Source organism: Coregonus clupeaformis, chromosome 1, assembly GCF_020615455.1.
Source record: "Coregonus clupeaformis isolate EN_2021a chromosome 1, ASM2061545v1, whole genome shotgun sequence".
In the NCBI taxonomy this organism is placed as follows: Eukaryota; Metazoa; Chordata; class Actinopteri; order Salmoniformes; family Salmonidae; genus Coregonus; species Coregonus clupeaformis.
In genome coordinates, this window is record NC_059192.1 from 22386162 (window position 1) to 22405856 (window position 19695).

General features: G+C 43.2%; 1 protein-coding gene across 1 annotated transcript in view; it reads right to left on the reverse strand.

Moving 5' to 3' along the window:
• Positions 1–275: 275 nt before the first annotated feature.
• tbkbp1 (TBK1 binding protein 1) overlaps positions 276–19695 on the reverse strand; it is a 47394-nt gene continuing 27974 nt past the window's right edge. The window contains exons 7-9 of the mRNA XM_041858143.2: positions 13938–14053; positions 1978–2801; positions 276–1641 (exon numbers count right to left, since the gene is read on the reverse strand). Of these exons, the coding sequence (XP_041714077.2) occupies positions 1513–1641; positions 1978–2801; positions 13938–14053 (1069 nt within the window). The 3' untranslated portion in view covers positions 276–1512. The remainder of the gene's footprint in view (positions 1642–1977; positions 2802–13937; positions 14054–19695) is intronic.

Below are 19695 nucleotides of genomic sequence, written 5' to 3' on the forward strand. Positions count from 1 at the left end.
TTTATAAAAGGCCACTGATTTGCTCAAATCAATGTATGGCCCTTGTATTATTTAATTGTTCAACTTGCCATGTTGGTGAATTCTGAATATAATTTTGTCCAAAATTGACAACCACCTAAATGCATTGATGGATACACATTGACACATTCACATTGGCTGTTTTTACACAGGCAGCCCAATTCTGATCTGTTTCACTATGATTGGTCTTTTGACCAATCAGATCAGCTCTGAAAAACAGACGCTGTGAAAATATCTGATGTGATTGGTAAAAAGACCAATTAGTAAAAATTATTATTTTTAAAAAATAGATTTGTGTGTGTGTGTTTTGGCCTGTGTAAACGCAGCCACTGTGTCTCACCAAAATGTCAGATACCAATTATGTACAACATATTCGACTCAACAAAAAAAGTGATTCCATAATATTACCCTCAAACACTCACTCTGAATTTTGGAGGTTATATTTGAGATATCTATGTATAAGATATAAAATACTAAGTGTGCCAGTGTTGGACTGTAAGGATTGAGAAATGTTTTCTTTTGGACAAAAGTGATAAATACTGTATCACCATAAGTGTTTGCAGGTCGGTTCTTCAGGAAGACTAAAGAGACTCCCAGTTGAATCACTGTTATCATATACAAATATTTTCCATGCTCTCTTCCCTATCAGAACACCTCATGTCCTACTATCTATATACAGCTGTGTGCAAGCTTGTGAGGGTGAAATGTCACCAACATAAGACACGTGTGACACATTAACATAAAACAAAAAAATATGAAAATATATGTTCAGATCTTTTTTACTTGTAACTGAACAGATATATCAAATGATACATTAAATGGAAAATATAGGGGTGAAATTATGCTTGAATGTAGGCTCATTTAGGTTAACTTAAGGTGCTAAGATTCATATAGAGTTCTGATCAGGCCACAAGCATAAAGATAATCTGTCTATGCGTTCCTTCCGCTCCACTACAGCGAGGTCGTCACGCCAACTACATGCCCCGCCCTGCAGGACAAATTCATATCTACACACAATTAACACTGCCATCCTCTCTTCATAACATAACTCTGACCTCTGACTGCACATCGTCAAGCCCTGAAGAACAAACAGACTGGATCTATCCATTAGAGTCACCCAAATAATTCCAGGAATTCATTGTGGTTGGTCTGTATTGCTGTACATAGTTAGAGAGGCAAGTAAAGCAGGCCGCATTACAGCAAGTAGTACCGTTAAAGTGTGAGATATAAAAACAGATGGACTGCAAGGTGCCTGGAATGTCCCTGATCTTGCATCTGTCAAGGAAATTGTCTGTCATGAACCTCAACGCCATCCATGTCATTTTTTAAACCACCTATTTTTCCCAAACATGCTAATAAGCCCACAAAAAGCCCTCTCAAGTCTTGTCAAACAAAAGCCAGCCAGCTTAAAAACCAAACAAAACCTAAAATAACTCCACAATATAAGTTTAAAATAGTAGCAACTAAAAAGAGGGTGCAGTGCTGCCATGGCGATCAGATCTTGCTGTTCTCAAGGTGCGAGTCGATGTGCTTGATGAGGGCGTCGTCAGGGTAACCAATGGGGAAGATCAGCTGGCACAGAGGGCAGCTCCTCATGTCACTCTCTTCTGTCTCCATCCACAGCTGTATCCAAAACACACACCATTCAGGTCAACAAGCAGTGTTGGCCTATGGCAACTATCAATGATAATATTTGGACCATTTAGGTTATTTCACGAAGAAAATAAGCTCATATGTAAAGGTGCATTAGAAGAAATATCATGTTACACAGAGCATTTCCCATGAAATTGCACAGTGCAGGAAGCCATTAACAAGTCAAGGGCAGTTCTCTTTCAAAGACAGATTTTGATTGAGGGGGATAGCAAGCTAACCATGACACATTTTACAATTTTAAAGATTGTTGTGACATAATAATGATATTATACAGTATATTTGGGATAGAGTGTGCGTGTGACTCACATTGATAGAGGGCCAGGATTGGGCGTGCTCTGCGTGCAGGTAACCTGGTGGGTGGCAGGTCAGGGTGTTGGGTCTGGATGGGATAGGGAAGGCCGAGCAGGACGCCGGCCCTCTCATGACCCCATGAGGCGACACATTGTTGGGCACGCCCAGCGTCCGTGGGGGGCTGACGGGGTGCGGACAGGTCCACTCCTCCTCGTCTTCAGAGGACTGTGGCGGCTGGGGGGCGGGTGTGGGGGGTGGCAGGGGCTCAAAGTGCAGGTGAGACCTGGGAGAGACCTCGGACAGGGGGAAGGGAAGCTCTCGGGAGTGGCGGGAACTTTCGTGGAGGCCCACCTCGCTGCCTGCCCTCTGCAGCTCAGACTGGGAACCTCGGAGCTGGCCTCCTCTGTGGGGGGACCCCCCATGCTGGGAGCCTCCATGGTGCTGCTGATGCTGCTTGGAGTAGCTGGAGTCCCTGTAGGGCCGGGGCTTGGGCAGGGTGGACACAGGGTCCATGCTGAGGCGCGGTGGCCGCTGGTAGGCAGAAGGGTCAGCCACCTCGGAGTAGCTGCGGCGGCCCTGGAAGCTGGCCCTCAGGTGGTGGCTGGCTGGCCGGCAGGAGTAGGAGGCAGGCCCATCATTAATATCCAGCAGGGGTGAGCGGCGGTGCATGTCCGGGGAGAGGTGCTGTGGCTGGAGAACAGGGGAGCGACGCTGGGGGATGGGGGAGTGGTGCTGGGGCGGGATGGGGGAGTGGCGTTTGGGGATGGGGGAGTGGCGCTGGGGCACAGGGGAGTGGCGTTGGTGATGAATGGGAGATGGGGGGTGGGAGTGGCGTTGGACTGAGGAGACAGGAGAGACAGGGGGGAGTCAGAGAGCAGCACACAAGACTGTCTCTGGAAGACAAAAGTTATTACATCTCGCAAAAATAGGACTAAAGCCTGTAGTTACTTGTTACTGATAAGTACAGTGCATTCAGAAAGAATTCAGACCCCTTGACTTTTTCCACATTTTATTACGTTACAGCCTTATTCTAAAATGGATTAACAAAAAACTAATCAATCTACACACAATACCTCATAATGACAAAGCAAAACATGTTTGTAGAAATGTGAGCAATTACAGCCACGAGTTTTCTTGGGTATGACGCTACAAGCTTGGCACACCTGTATTTTGGGAGTTACTCCCATTCTTCTCTGCAGATCCTCTCAAGCTCTGTCATGTGCCATTTACTGAGGAGTGGCTTCCGTCTGGCCACTCTACCATAAAGGCCTGATTGGTGGATTGCTGCAGAGATGGTTGTCCTTCTGGAAGGTTCTCCCATCTCCACAGAGGACTCTGGAGCTCTGTCAGTGTGGCCATCGGTTCTTGGTCACCTCCCTGACCAAGGTCCTTCTCCCCCGATTGCTCAGTTTGGCCGGGCTGCCAGCTCTTGGTGGTTCCAAACTTCCTCCATTTAAGAATGATGATGGCCAATGTGTTCTTGGGGACTTTCAATGCTGCAGAAATGTGTTGGTACCCTTCCCCAGATCTGTGCCTTGACACAATCCTGTCTCGGAGCTCTACGGACAATTCCTTCGACCTCATGGCTTGGTTTTTGCTCTGACATGCACTGTCAACTGTGGGACCTTATATAGACGGTTGTGTGCCTTTCAAATCATGCCCAATCAACTGAATTTACCACAATGAAGTTGTAGAAACATTTCAGGGATGGTTAATGGAAACAGGATGCACCTGAGCTCATAGAAAAGGGTCTGTATACAGTGAGGGAAAAAAGTGTTTGATCCCCTGCTGATTTTGTACGTTTGCCCACTGACAAAGAAATGATCAGTGTATAATTTTAATTGTTCGTTTATTTGAACAGTGAGAGACAGCATAACAACAAAAAAATCCAGAAAAACGCATGTCAAAAATTTTATAAATTGATTTGCATTTTAATGAGGGAAATAAGTATTTGACCCACTCTCAATCAGAAAGATTTCTGGCTCCCAGGTGTCTTTTATACAGGTAACGAGCTGAGTTTAGGAGCACACTCTTAAAGGGAGTGCTCCTAATCTCAGCTTGTTACCTGTATAAAAGACACCTGTCCACAGAAGCAATCAGTCAATCATATTCCAAACTCTCCACCATGGCCAAGACCAAAAAGCTCTCCAAGGATGTCAGGGACAAGATTGTAGACCTACACAAGGCTGGAATGGGCTACAAGACCATCGCCAAGCAGCTTGGTGAGAAGGTGACAACAGTTGGTGCGATTATTTGCAAATGGAAGAAACACAAAAGAACTGTCAATCTCCCTCGGCCTGGGGCTCCATGCAAGATCTCACCTCGTGGAGTTGCAATGATCATGAGAACGGTGAGGAATCAGCCCAGAACTACACGGGAGGATCTTGTCAATGATCTCAAGGCACCTGGGACCATAGACACCAAGAAAACAATTGGTAACACACTACGCCGTGAAGGACTGAAATCCTGCAGCGCCCGCAAGGTCCCCCTGCTCAAGAAAGCACATATACAGGCCTGTCTGAAGTTTGCCAATGAACATCTGAACGATTCAGAGGAGAACTGGGTGAAAGTGTTGTGGTCAGATGAGACCAAAATCAAGCTCTTTGGCATCAACTCAACTCGCCGTGTTTGGAGGACGAGGAATGCTGCCTATGACCCCAAGAACACCTTCCCCACCGTCAAACATGGAGGTGGAAACATTATGCTTTGGGGCTGTTTTTCTGCTAAGGGGACAGGACAACTTCACCGCATCAAAGGGACAATGGACGGGGTCATGTACCGTCAAATCTTGGGTGAGAACCTCCTTCCCTCAGCCAGGGCATTGAAAAGGGGTCGTGGATGGGTATTCCAGCATGACAATGACCCAAAACACACGGCCAAGGCAACAAAGGAGTGGCTCAAGAAGAAGCACATTAAGGTCCTGGAGTGGCCTAGCCAGTCTCTAGACCTTAATCCCATAGAAAATCTGTGGAGGGAGCTGAAGGTTCGAGTTGCAAAAAGTCAGCCTCAAAACCTTAATGACTTGGAGAAGATCTGCAAAGAGGCGTGGAACAAAATCCCTGCTGAGATGTGTGCAAACCTGGTGGCCAACTACAAGAAACGTCTGACCTCTGTGATTTTTGCCATGTCATGATTTGCAGAGGGGTCAAATACGTATTTCCCTCATTAAAATGCAAATCAATTTATAACATTTTTGACATGTGTTTTTCTGGATTTTTTTGTTGTTATTCTGTCTCTCACTGTTCAAATAAACCTACCATTAAATGTATAGACTGATCATGTCTTTGTCAGTGGGCAAACGTACAAAATCAGCAGGGGATCAAATACTTTTTTCCCTCACTGTAGTTATGTAAATAAGGTATTTCTGTTTTTCATTTTGAATAAATTTGCTCAAAGAAAAATTGTGTAGATTGATGTGGAAAAAATTAAATGTAATCCATTTTAGCATAAGGCTGTAACATAACTAAATGTGGAAAAAGGGAAGGGGTCTGAATACTTTCCGAATGCATTGTACATACAGGTCCTTTTGGGCCAGTAACCGCAAGGTTGTTAGTTTGAATCCCCAAGCCGACAAGGTGAAAATAAATATGTCAATCTGCCCTTGAGCAAGGCACTTAACCCTAATTGCTCCAGAGTCGCTGTCAATAATTGCTGTGACCCCACTCTCTGGGGGAGTTAGTATATGCAAAAAAAAACATTTCCATTTCACACAGCAGGAAAGTAATCGTGCAGGAAATGTGGATTGTAGGGGTTGATACATTTTTCATTAGGGCAAATCAAGTCTGACATTTCAAAGTGGAAATTACAAACTTTAGAAGCATTTTAAAACCTCAAATACACTACAATTAGTTTTTCTGCTGTGCAGGAACATTCTCTGTGACAACAGAGTGATCTGTATGAGAAGTAACTGGGGCCAGGAGGAGTTTTTGTCTGGTAACGTCTCTAGCGATAACACATAATCGAATATCTTTTTGATAATGAAGAAATTGTGTATAATCTTTTATATCTACCATATCACATTATGCTATTTTCCTGAATAACATTTCTCTACTTATTTCTACGGTGCATCAGACACGCTGTGTTGTTCTGGATTTGCAATGCAAATGTTTGTCTGATCACAAAGCATAAATAAATTCTCCACAAGCAGCACACTTGACAAGATAGACAAAACATTAACAATTTTTTATACATTTATTTTCCCCTCACCTAAGACACAGAACTAATCGGATGTAGACTAATTTTACAGTACAGTATGAGATGCTTCCTGTAATCTTGAGACAACTATCACCCATTTAGCAACAAAAAAAAGATGCGTGCATCGATAAATCAAAAGCATCTCAAAGGGGAAACATTTATGGTTCTGTGGTTGAGTGAAAAAAGGGTGGTGTTGTGCTCTCGAACTCTCCACAGAGTCTTGAAATAGAGAGAAAACAGAGACTTGAGAAAACAGAGACTTGAGGGAGAGAACGTACAGTGGGGAGAAGAAGTATTTGACACACTGCCGATTTTGCAGGTTTTCCTACTTACAAAGCATGTAGAGGTCTGTAATTTTTATCATAGGTACACTTCAACTGTGAGAGGTGGAATCTAAAACAAAAATCCAGAAAATTACATTGTATGATTTTTAAGTAATTAATTTGCATTTTATTGCATGACATAAGTATTTGATCACCTACCAACCGGTAAGAATTCCGGCTCTCACAGACCTGTTAGTTTTTCTTTAAGAAGCCCTCCTGTTCTCCACTCATTACCTGTATTAACTGCACCTGTTTGAACTCGTTACCTGTATAAAAGACACCTGTCCACACACTCAATCAAACAGACTCCAACTTCTCCACAATGGCCAAGACCAGGGAGCTGTGTAAGGACATCAGGGATAAAATTGTAGACCTGCACAAGGCTGGGATGGGCTACAGGACAATAGGCAAGCAGCTTGGTGAGAAGGCAACAACTGTTGGCGCAATTATTAGAAAATGGAAGAAGTTCAAGATGACGGTCAATCACCCTCGGTCTGGGGCTCCATGCAAGATCTCACCTCGTGGGGCATCAATGATCATGAGGAAGGTGAGGGATCAGCCCAGAACTACACGGCAGGACCTGGTCAATGACCTGAAGAGAGCTGGGACCACAGTCTCAAAGAAAACCATTAGTAACACACTACGCCGTCATGGATTAAAATCCTGCAGCGCACGCAAGGTCCCCCTGCTCAAGCCAGCGCATGTCCAGGCCCGTCTGAAGTTTGCCAATGACCATCTGGATGATCCAGAGGAGGAATGGGAGAAGGTCATGTGGTCTGATGAGACAAAAATATAGCTTTTTGGTCTAAACTCCACTCGCCGTGTTTGGAGGAAGAAGAAGGATGAGTACAACCCCAAGAACACCATCCCAACCGTGAAGCATGGAGGTGGAAACATCATTCTTTGGGGATGCTTTTCTGCAAAGGGGACAGGACGACTGCACCGTATTGAGGGGAGGATGGATGTGGCCATGTATCGCGAGATCTTGGCCAACAACCTCCTTCCCTCAGTAAGAGCATTGAAGATGGGTCATGGCTGGGTCTTCCAGCATGACAACGACCCGAAACACACAGCCAGGGCAACTAAGGAGTGGCTCCGTAAGAAGCATCTCAAGGTCCTGGAGTGGCCTAACCAGTCTCCAGACCTGAACCCAACAGAAAATCTTTGGAGGGAGCTGAAAGTCCGTATTGCCCAGCGACAGCCCCGAAACCTGAAGGATCTGGAGAAGGTATGGAGGAGTGGGCCAAAATCCCTGCTGCAGTGTGTGCAAACCTGGTCAAGACCTACAGGAAACGTATGATCTCTGTAATTGCAAACAAAGGTTTCTGTACCAAATATTAAGTTCTGCTTTTCTGATGTATCAAATACTTATGTCATGCAATAAAATGCAAATTAATTACTTAAAAATCATACAATGTGATTTTCTGGATTTTTGTTTTAGATTCTGTCTCTCACAGTTGAAGTGTACCTATGATAAAAAATTACAGACCTCTACATGCTTTGTAAGTAGGAAAACCTGCAAAATCGGCATTGTATCAAATACTTATTCTCCCCACTGTAGGTATTTCAGCACACATACAGATGTAGGATCTTAATTGGATCACTCTTTTGTTGCTGAGAATTGTCCTGCATAGCAGGAAATGCAAACTTGTAGTGTATTCAATGTTTAAAAGGGCTTCTGAAGTTTGTAATTTCTACTTTAAAATGCCAGACTTCATTTGCCCTAACAAAAATTGTGTCAACCCCTAGATTTAAAAAAATTGGATTATAAACTATATAATAATTCACATTTCCTGTTGCTGCGGGATTATTTTCCTTCTGTAGCAAACTGGCTCAAATTAAGATCCTACATCTGTACTGGATATGTAGCTCTGCAACCCCAGGAGAGTAAAAAAAACTGCTGTAGGCCTACTTACTGTACAGTATACAGTGCATTCAGAAAGTATTCAGACCCCTTGACTTTTTCCACATTTTGTTACGTTACAGCCTTATTCTGAAACGGATTAAATTGTTTTTTCCCCCTCATCACCTTAATACCCCATAATGACAAAGTGAAAACAGATTTTTAGAATTTGTTGCAAATGTATTACAAATAACAAACGGAAATATTACATTTACATAAGTTGTCACGGATTCTGCCGAGGCTGCTCCTCCTCCTTGCTCGGGCAGGCTTCGGCGTTCGTCGTCCCCGTAGTACTAGCTACTGCCGATCGATGTTTCGGTGTTTGTCTTGTTTTGTCTTGAGTAGTTACACCTGTTGTCTATTATGTTTGATTGTTTAGCCTATAATTTCCCTTGTCTCATGTTTGGTATTTGTGTGTTATTGTTTTATGTCTAGTCGATGTTCGGCCTTGCTGTTATTCCATATTTCTTATATGGTGTTTTTCCCTCCAGTTGCAGAGGTGTTTGTTTAGTACTTTACATTTAGTAAAGTAGTCTGCCTGAATCTCTGTGTCCTGCGTCTGACTTCACTCGCCGCGTACACATCACTCCTTGACAGAATAACACACCACCATGGAGTCAGCAGGATCAGCGGTACCGACGGGATCATTGGAGGAGCGCGTAAGCAGCCAAGACGCCATGATCCAGAGACTCGGCACCGCCATGCAGGATGTTATGGACACTTTGAGCCGATGGGAGAGAGGAGGTTTGCCCACACCTCCTCCAACAATACCACCACCATCGGCCAGACCCATCGTTCCATCTCCGGAGTCCAGTGGGATTCGGCTCTCGCTCCCGAGGGCTTATGATGGCACCGCGGCCGGGTGTCAGGGGAGGGTCTCCTAGGGATCGAGGCAGCAGGTCACGCACTGATGAGTCATTCCAGGTGAGTAAGCGCCCAACTCACCCAGAGCTCTCTGTTGTCCACTTGTGTATCCAAGTTGTGTTTCCCCAGGTTTCTTCTCACTCCCAGCATAAGGCGCTAGTCGATTCAGGCGCAGCTGGGAATTTTATCGATCGTAGTTTCTGTTATAAGTTAGGGATTCCCCTCATACCAGTTGATGTGCCCTTCCCTATCCATGCCCTAGACAGCCGCCCTTTGGGGTCGGGATTGATTAGGGAGGTCACGGCGCCACTTAAGATGAAGACGCAAGGGGGTCATGAGGAAATGATACAGTTGTATTTGATCGACTCACCTGCGTTTCCCGTGGTGTTGGGGCTTCCTTGGTTAATATCTCATGACCCCAACATTTCGTGGCAACAGAGGGCTCTCAGGGAATGGTCTGATCAGTGTGTCGGGCGGTGTATAGGTGTTTCCGTAGGGGCGACAACGGTGGAAAGTCTGAACCAAATTCCCGCACTGCACATTCCACAGTCTTCTTGTGTATGACACTACAAGCTTGGCACACCTGTATGTGAGGAGTTTTTCCCATTCTTCTCTGCATATCCTCTCAAGCGCTGTCAGGTTGGATGGGGAGTGTCGCTGCACAGCTATTTTCAGGTCTCTCCAGAGATGTTCGATACGGTTTCAAGACCGGGCTCTGGCTGGGCCACTCAAGGACATTCCGGGACTTGTCCCAAAGCCACTCCTGCGTTGTCTTGGCTGTGTGCTTAGGATCGTCCTGTTGGAAGGTGAACCTTCGCCCCAGTCTGAGGTCCTGAGCACTCTGGAGCAGGTTTGTCACGCCCTGGCTCTGGGGACTCTTATATGTTGAGCCAGGGTGTGGATTGTCTATGTTGTATTTTCTATGTTTTGTTCTAGTTCGTGTAGATCTATGTTGGCCAGGGTGGTTCCCAATCAGAGGCAGCTGATTCTCGTTGTCTCTGATTGGGAACCATACTTAGGCAGCCTGTTGGCACTAGTTATTTGTGGGATCTTGTTCCGTAAGGTTTGTTTTGGTGTACAACCTAGGACTTCACGTATCGTTTGGTTTGTTGTTTTGTTCGTGTGTGCACTTAAATAAAAGATGTACGCATATCACGCTGCGCTTTGGTCCGCTGTTTATAACGATCGTGACAAGGTTTTCATCAAGGATCTCTCTGTACTTTGCTCCGTTCATCTTTACCTCGATCCTGGCTAGTCTCCCAGTCCCTGCCGCTGAAAAACAACCCAGAGCATGATGCTGCCACCTTCATGCTTCACCGTAGGGATGGTTCCAGGTTTCCTCCAGACGTGACGCTTGGCATTCAGGCCAAAGAGTTCAATCTTGGTTTCATCAGACCTGAGAATCTTGTTTCTCATGGTCTGAGAGTCCTTTAGGTGCCTTTTGCAAATGCCAAGCGAGCTGTCATGTGCCTTTTACTGAGGAGTGGCTTCTGTCTGGCCACTCTACCATAAAGGCCTGATTGGTGGAGTGCTGCAGAGATAGTCATCCTTCTGGAAGGTTCTCCCATCTCCACAGAGGAACTCAGGAGCTCTGTCAGAGTGACCATCGGATTCTTGGTCACCTCCCTGACCCTTCTCCCCGATTGCTCAGTTTGGCCGGGGGGCCAGCTGTGGGAAGAGTCTTGGTGGTTTCAAACTTCTTCCATTTAAGAATGATGGAGGATGGATTTTAACTTTAACTGATGGATTTTAACTTTGTCATTATGGGGTATTGTGTGTAGATTGATGTGGAAAAATTAAATGTAAGAATGATGGAGGCCGCTGTGTTCTTGGGGACTTTCAATGCTGCAGAAATTTGTTGGTACCCTTCCCCAGATCTGTGCCTCGACGCAATCCTGTCTCGGCGCTCTACGGACAATTCCTTCAACCTCATGGCTTGGTTCTTGCTCTGACATGCACTGTCAACTGTGGGACCTTATATAGACAGGTGTGTGCCTTTCCAAATCATGCCCAATCAACTGAATTTACCACAAGTGGACTCCAATGAAGTTGTAGAAACATCTCAGGGATGGTCAATGGAAACAGGATGCACCTGAGCTCAATTTCGAGTCTCATAGAAAAGGGTCTGTATAGTTATGTAAATAAGGTATTTCTGTTTTTCATTTTTAATAAATTTGCTAAAATAAAAAACATTTTTTGCTTCGTCATTATGGGGCGTTGTGTGTAGATTGATGTGGATTTTTAAAAATGTAATCCATTTTAGAATAAGGCTGTAACGTAACTAAATGTGGAAAAAGGGAAGGGGTCTGAATACTTTCCGAATGCACTGTACATACAGGTGGGCGGCAGGTAGCCTAGCGGTTATACTTTTGGGCCAGTAACCGCAAGGTTGTTAGTTTGAATCCCTGAGCCGACAAGGTGAAAATAAATATGTCAATCTGCCCTTGAGCAAGGCATTTAACCCTAATTGCTCCAGAGTCGCTGTCAATAATTGCTGTGACCCCACTCTCTGGGGGAGTTGGTATATGCAAAAAAACACATTTCCATTTCACACAGCAGGAAAGTAATCCTGCAGGAAATGTGGATTGTAGGGGTTGATTCATTTTTCGTCAGGGCAAATCAAGTCTGACATTTTAAAGTGGAAATTACAAATTTTAGAAGCCTTTTTAAACCTTGAATAAACTACAATTAGTATTTTCTGCTGTGCAGGAAAATTCTCTGTGACAACAGAGTGATCTGTATGAGAAGTAACTAGGGCCAGGAGGAGTTTTGTCTGGTAACGTCTCTAGCAATAACACAGAATCAAATATATTTTTGATAATGAAGAAAAAGTGTATAATCTTTCATATCTACCATATCACATTATGCTATTTTCCTGAATAACATTTCTCTACTTCTTTCTACGGTGCGTCAGACACGCTGTGCTGTTCTGGATTTGCAATGCAAATGTTTGACTGATCACAAAGCATAAATCAATTCTCCACAAGCAGCGCACTTGACAAGATATGCAAAACATTAACATTTTTGAATACATTTATTTTCCCCTCACCTAAGATACAGAACTAATCGGACGTAGACTAATTTTACAGTACAGTATGAGATGCTTCCTGTAATCTTGAGACAGCTATCACACATTTAGCAACAAAAAAAGATGTGTGCATCGATAAATCAGAAGCATCTCAAAGGGGAAACATTTATGGTTCTGTGGTTGAGTGAAAAAAGGGTAAAATGGCGGTGTTGTGCTCTCGACTCTCCACAGAGTCTTGAAATAGAGAGAAAACAGAGACTTGAGAAAACAGAGACTTGAGGGAGAGAGCGTAGGTATTTCAGCACACATACAGATGTAGGATCTTAATTTGATCACTCGTTTGTCGCTGAGAATTGTCCTGCATAGCAGAAAATGAAAACTTGTAGTGTATTCAATGTTTAAAAGGGCTTCTGAAGTTTGTAATTTCTACTTTAAAATGCCAGACTTAATTTGCACTAACAAAAAAATTTGTCAACCCCTACAAAAAATGTTTATGGATTATATTCCATATAATAATTCACATTTCCTGTTGCTGCAGGATTATTTTCCTTCAGCACAATAACTGTTATCGGGAGCTTCATGGAATGGGGTTCCATGGCCTAAGATCACCATGTGCAATGCCAAGTGTTGGCTGGAGTGGTGTAAAGCTTGCCGCCATTGGACTCTGGAGCAGTGGAAACGCGTTCTCTGGAGTGAGGAATCACGGTTCAACATCTGGCAGTCCAACGGACTAATCTGGGTTTGGTAGATGCCAGGAGAATGCTACCTGCCCCAATGCATAGTGCCAAGTCCAAAGTTTGGGTGGAGGAGGAATAATGGTCTGGGGCTGTTTTTCATTATTCGGGCTAGGCCCCTTAGTTCCAGTGAAGGGAAATCTTAACGCTACAGCATACAATGATATTGTAATCGATTCTGTGCTTCCAACTTTGTGGAAACAGTTTGGGGAAGGCCCTTTCCTGTTTCAGCATGACAATGCCCCCATGCACAAAGCGAGGTCCATACAGAAATGGTTTGTCGAGATCGGTGTGGAAGAACTTGACTGGCCTGCACAGAGCCCCGACCTCAACCCCATCGAACACCTTTGGGATGAATTGGAACGCCGACTGCGAGCCAGGCCTAATCGCCCAACATCAGTGCCCGACCTCACTAATGCTCTTGTGGCTGAATGGATGCAGTAAAGGGGGGACCAACTACATATTAATGCCCATGATTTTGGAATGAGATGTTCGACGAGCAGGTGTCCACATACTATTGTTCATGTAGTGTATATCCCAGTTCCTTGATAGTCTAGTTCATTCCTCTCTTTTCCGGTACAAATTGCCGAGCTGAGGGAGTGAGCTGTGAGCCGTAGTATACTGTATGTCCCATATCCTCCCTACCTCCGTTGTGCCCTTGAGCAAGGATCTTTATCCCTAATTGCTCAAGGGTTGTTGCTCTGCAGCAGGCCCTATGCTTCTCCCAGCCTGTGATGTGTGTGTTGTGTGTCAGGTTGGGTACTGTGTCAGCAAAAAATTAAGAATATCTGTGCAAATGTGCCAATAAAGCAAGTATTGTTTTGTAAGGCGAGCATGACAATGCTGCTTTCAAGATGTGTGCATATAGCTTGTTGATTACTAACCCGTTAAATGTGGGCCATATATCATTCTCTAGGGATGTTACTAACCTGGGCTATGCTGCTCCTGGGAGGTCTTCCTCAGGATCTCTTTCTGTTTGAAGCTCAGTGCCTGCAGACGTACCAACTCCTCAGTTAGCTCTGTGTAGGCCAGTGCCAAATTCACCCTGCAGGGGGAAAGAACCGAGTTGATCAACCAATCAATCAATCAATCAATCAATTAACCAACCAATCAATCTACCAATCAAACAATCAAAATCCCCCTTTGAAATCATGCTACTAGATTGCTTTCAAACATGTGTACACACTGTGTGAGGTTACCTAACTAAATGCATTCTATTTTTCAAACGTCTATGGTTATTTACACTTGACGTCTATCAGATGTCTATGGTTATTTACACTTGACGTCTATCAGACGTCTATGGTTATTTACACTTGACGACTATCAGACGTGTATGGTTATTTACACTTGACGTCTATCAGATGTCTATGGTTATTTACACTTGACATCTATCAGACGTCTATCTAAGCATTTCCTAGATGCATTTCTTTCTCATCTCCAGATTGACTGGATACCAATTACATTGTTGATATCATTGCATAATATAGAGTATTTTGTAGAATACCAATCATATAAATCACACATGAATCACACCATTGTAAAGCAGACAGACATAAAGCAGTCAGCCAGCTGCCTCAACATTACACCCAGGCATTTGCTTTTCCATGGTAACGAGGCAGCTATTTCAAACACCTCTGTTACAAGGCAACACGGGTGGTATTCGAAAACATAAAAAGAGAGGTGGTTGTGGTAGATGACAGCAGTGTGTATCTGCTATCCAGCCTATGATCTGATAAAACATAGCTTATCTGAGCTCACAAATCAATTTCACATAAGACTCTTGTGATTTACTTGAACTTGAAAACATATTTTCACACATTGATGATGGTGGTAGATAAAGATGGTGAAATTACTGGTAAATAACACACATCCTATTGCGTGAGGTTCTAGTCATGGAAAATGTGAAGCTTTGAAAAATAAAGGAACGTCTGACACGCTATGTTTAGCTTCATTTACACAGGCAGCCCAATTCTGATCTTTTTTCCACTAATTGGTCTTTTGACCAACCACATCAGATCTTTTCACATCAGATCTTTTTCCAGAGCTGATATGATCAAATTAGTGAAAAAAGATCAGAATTGGTCTGCCTGTGTAAACACAGCCTATTGGTCTTTGCAGTGTGATTTATTTGACCTTTTGACTTCAGCAATGTTTTAATATTATTTTATTTCACAGACGACGATAAAATGAAGCGGTGTGGTAAATCAGACTGCATTGAAAAATAGAGAGTGCATCTTTCATCTCGTTTTCAAATATACAAGATGGCAAAGAATAGTTTAGTGTGGACTGGACCTGTAGAACATCATACTTAGCAGAATCGCATTAGTGAAAACGCAGGCTTTTCTCAGGGCAGGCCTGGTTGTAGCTAGTTACGTGGACACCTGCTTGTCGAACACGTCATTACAAAATCATGGCCATTAATATGGAGTTGGTCCCCCCTTTGCTGCTACAACAGCCTCCACTCTTCTGGGAAGACTTTCCACTTGATGTTGGAACATTGCTGCAGGGACTTGCATCCATTCAGTCACAAAAGCGTTAGTGAGGTCGGGTACTGACCAAAACACCAGTCTCAACGTCAACAGTGAAGAGGCGACTCCGGGATGCTGACCTTCTAGGCAGAGATAAAAAGATAAAGCCATATCTCAGACTGCCCATCTTAATCTTTTATTTTTATTGGCCAGTCTGAGATATGGCTTTTTCTTTGCAACTCTGCCTAGAAGGTCAGCATCCCGGAGTCGCCTCTTCACTGTTGATGTTGAGACTGGTGTTTTGCGGGTACTATTTAATGAAGCTGCCAGTTGAGGACCTGTGAGGCGTCTGTTTCTCAAACTAGACACTCTAATGTATTTGTCCTCTTGCTCAGTTCTGGTTAGAGCCAGTTTGCGCTGTTCTGTGAAGGGAGTAGTACACAGCGTTGTACGAGATCTTCAGTTTCTTGGCAATTTCTCGCATGGAATAGCATTAATTTCTCAGAACAAGAATAGACTGACGAGTTTCAGAAGAAAGTTATTTGTTTCTGGCCATTTTGAGCCTGTAATCGAACCCACAATTGCTGATTCTCCAGATACTAAACTAGTCTCAAGAAGGCCAGTTTTATTGCTTCTTTAATCAGCACAACAGTTTTCAGCTGTGCTAACATCATTGCAAAAGGGTTTTCTAATGATCAATTAGCCTTTTAAAATGATCAACTTGGATTAGCAAACACAACGTGCCATTGGAACACAGGACTGATGGTTGCTGATAATGGGCCTCTGTACGCCTTTGTAGATATTCCTTTAAAAATCAGCCGTTTCCAGCAACAATAGCCATTTACAACATTAACAATGTCTACACTGTATTTCTGATCAATTTGATGTTATTTTAATGGACAAAAAAATGGCTTTTCTTTCGAAAACAAGGACATTTCTAAGTGACCCCAAACTTTTGAACGGTAGTGTACTTCAACTGCACAACGAGAAATTGAGAAATTGTAATAACTCTATAAGGACATGCCAATTATAGAGCCAACACTGAGAAGTCTCATATTATGAGTATTCTCACAACCCACTGTGCATAGGAGAGAGAGGGAAGCACATGCAGTACCAATAGAAAACATATCACATGTTGCCTGGAGGTTTTTTGACCAGTAAACATCACCAAACACTAAACCATCAGTTAATGGAAATTACAGTCATCATGAGTCATTATTGTGAATCTTTTCCATTTCCCTCGATAATTCTCTTACACACATGATCTGTCTGTCTTTACAATGTATTTTTCAGGAGAATGATGTTGCCACCACAAATGAATCACAGCTATGGAACATCTCAATGTTTATCTAAGAATCAATTAATTTAATTTCTATTTAAGGATTTATGAAAAGGTAGCATTCCACAAAAGTCTGTCATTTTGACCACAGACATTGCATTCATAAGTTCCACCAGTTAGTCAGTAGAATCAGTTGTTCAGACAGGCCTACCCCTACGTTTATGTATGACCCAGACAGACAGAGTGGGCTATTAAAGCCCCTTCATTATAACTTTCCACCAACACCTTCACAACAATCTGAAAATACAATAGATCATACATAACTTACAGGAACTGTGGAAACCATTGATGACATTGGAAAAAAAGCAGTCCTCTTCTCCCCAACTGCCTCTATCCAACTCTTTCATGTATATGGAAGTACCTGTATTCTCTTTGAGAGTTGAAATCTCCTATCATCCTTTACAGTCCAAGGGGGATGTCTGAGTGACAGTCCCTAGTCTCTCGCCGTTTCTTCACACAGCACTGTATTTATTGACTGTTTTGACATACGCGACTCTTCCTTTTCACACTTCAGCTCACGCAAGTCTCAACTTCGCCTGTGCCTTTTGACAATCTTTGAAAAGCATGGCTTGGAAAGCAACACATCTCACTCACAGCACCTTGTGTGATCTCTTATGTGTGAATACCTCTGTTGGTTCATAAACACTGCCAAGACTTCAATGCGCTGCACCGTTTTGGAAAAGCTATTTGGAGGTGTTTGAGTGTTTGTGTGTGTGTGTGTGTGTGTGTATGTGTGTGTGTGTGTGTGCAGGGATGGGCAAAAATTACCAAATACAATTACAAAATACCAATACCAAGATCAATATATCAAAAATAAACTACAAAATACTTGTATTTCTAAATGTATTTAATTAAAATACATGTATTTTGTATTTTAAAATACAGAAATACATTTGCAAGTAGCCAGCCCAAACAGCAACAACATTCTCAGTGACGGTTACAGACACTTTTTACTTGCTATGACTGTGATATGTTGTTGTTTATCTACCTTAGTTGAATGCACTGACTGTAAGTCACTCTGGACAAGAGTGTCTGCTAAATGACCAAAATGTAAATGTACTGTATATGTGAAAATTAACATACCAAAATGAACTGCAAAGCACATTGGGTTTATTATTGGTCTTGTTTCGGGGCGGAGGTTATTACATTAATATTCAGCATGATTTGCAATTGTTCATTTTTACATACAGTGGGGAAAAAAAGTATTTAGTCAGCCACCAATTGTGCAAGTTCTCCCACTTAAAAAGATGAGAGAGGCCTGTAATTTTCATCATAGGTACATGTCAACTATGACAGACAAATTGAGGTAACAAATTCCAGAAAATCACATTGTAGGATTTTTTATGAATTTATTTGCAAATTATGGTGGAAAATAAGTATTTGGTCACCTACAAACAAGCAAGATTTCTGGCTCTCACAGACCTGTAACTTCTTCTTTAAGAGGCTCCTCTGTCCTCCACTCGTTACCTGTATTAATGGCACCTGTTTGAACTTGTTATCAGTATAAAAGACACCTGTCCACAACCTCAAACAGTCACACTCCAAACTCCACTATGGCCAAGACCAAAGAGCTGTCAAAGGACACCAGAAACAAAATGGTAGACCTGCACCAGGCTGGGAAGACTGAATCTGCAATAGGTAAGCAGCTTGGTTTGAAGAAATCAACTGTGGGAGCAATTATTAGGAAATGGAAGACATACAAGACCACTGATAATCTCCCTCGATCTGGGGCTCCACGCAAGATCTCACCCCGTGGGGTCAAAATGATCACAAGAACGGTGAGCAAAAATCCCAGAACCACACGGGGGGACCTAGTGAATGACCTGCAGAGAGCTGGGACCAAAGTAACAAAGCCTACCATCAGTAACACACTACGCCGCCAGGGACTCAAATCCTGCAGTGCCAGACGTGTCCCCCTGCTTAAGCCAGTACATGTCCAGGCCCGTCTGAAGTTTTCTAGAGTGCATTTGGATGATCCAGAAGAGGATTGGGAGAATGTCATATGGTCAGATGAAACCAAAATAGAACTTTTTGGTAAAAACTCAACTCGTCGTGTTTGGAGGACAAAGAATGCTGAGTTGCATCCAAAGAACACCATACCTACTGTGAAGCATGGGGGTGGAAACATCATGCTTTGGGGCTGTTTTTCTGCAAAGGGACCAGGACGACTGATCCGTGTAAAGAAAAGAATGAATGGGGCCATGTATCATGAGATTTTGAGTGAAAACCTCCTTCCATCAGCAAGGGCATTGAAGATGAAACGTGGCTGGGTCTTTCAGCATGACAATGATCCCAAACACACCGCCTGGGCAATGAAGGAGTGGCTTCGTAAGAAGCATTTCAAGGTCCTGGAGTGGCCTAGCCAGTCTCCAGATCTCAACCCCATAGAAAATCTTTGGAGGGAGTTGAAAGTCCATGTTGCCCAGCGACAGCCCCAAAACATTACTGCTCTAGAGGAGATCTGCATGGAGGAATGGGCCAAAATACCAGCAACAGTGTGTGAAAACCTTGTGAAGACTTACAGAAAACGTTTGACCTGTGTCATTGCCAACAAAGGGTATATAACAAAGTATTGAGAAACTTTTGTTATTGACCAAATACTTATTTTCCACCATAATTTGCAAATAAATTCATAAAAAATCCTACAATGTGATTTTCTGGAAATTTTTTCCTCAATTTGTCTGTCATAGTTGACGTGTACCTATGATGAAAATTACAGGCCTCTCTCATCTTTTTAAGTGGGAGAACTTGCACAATTGGTGGCTGACTAAATACTTTTTTCCCCCACTGTATACATTTATATTTAGTTCCTTTGGTAGACACTCTTATCACACCGTAGTGCCATCAGACTTCTGATACCAATGCAGGGTGAACAGGGGC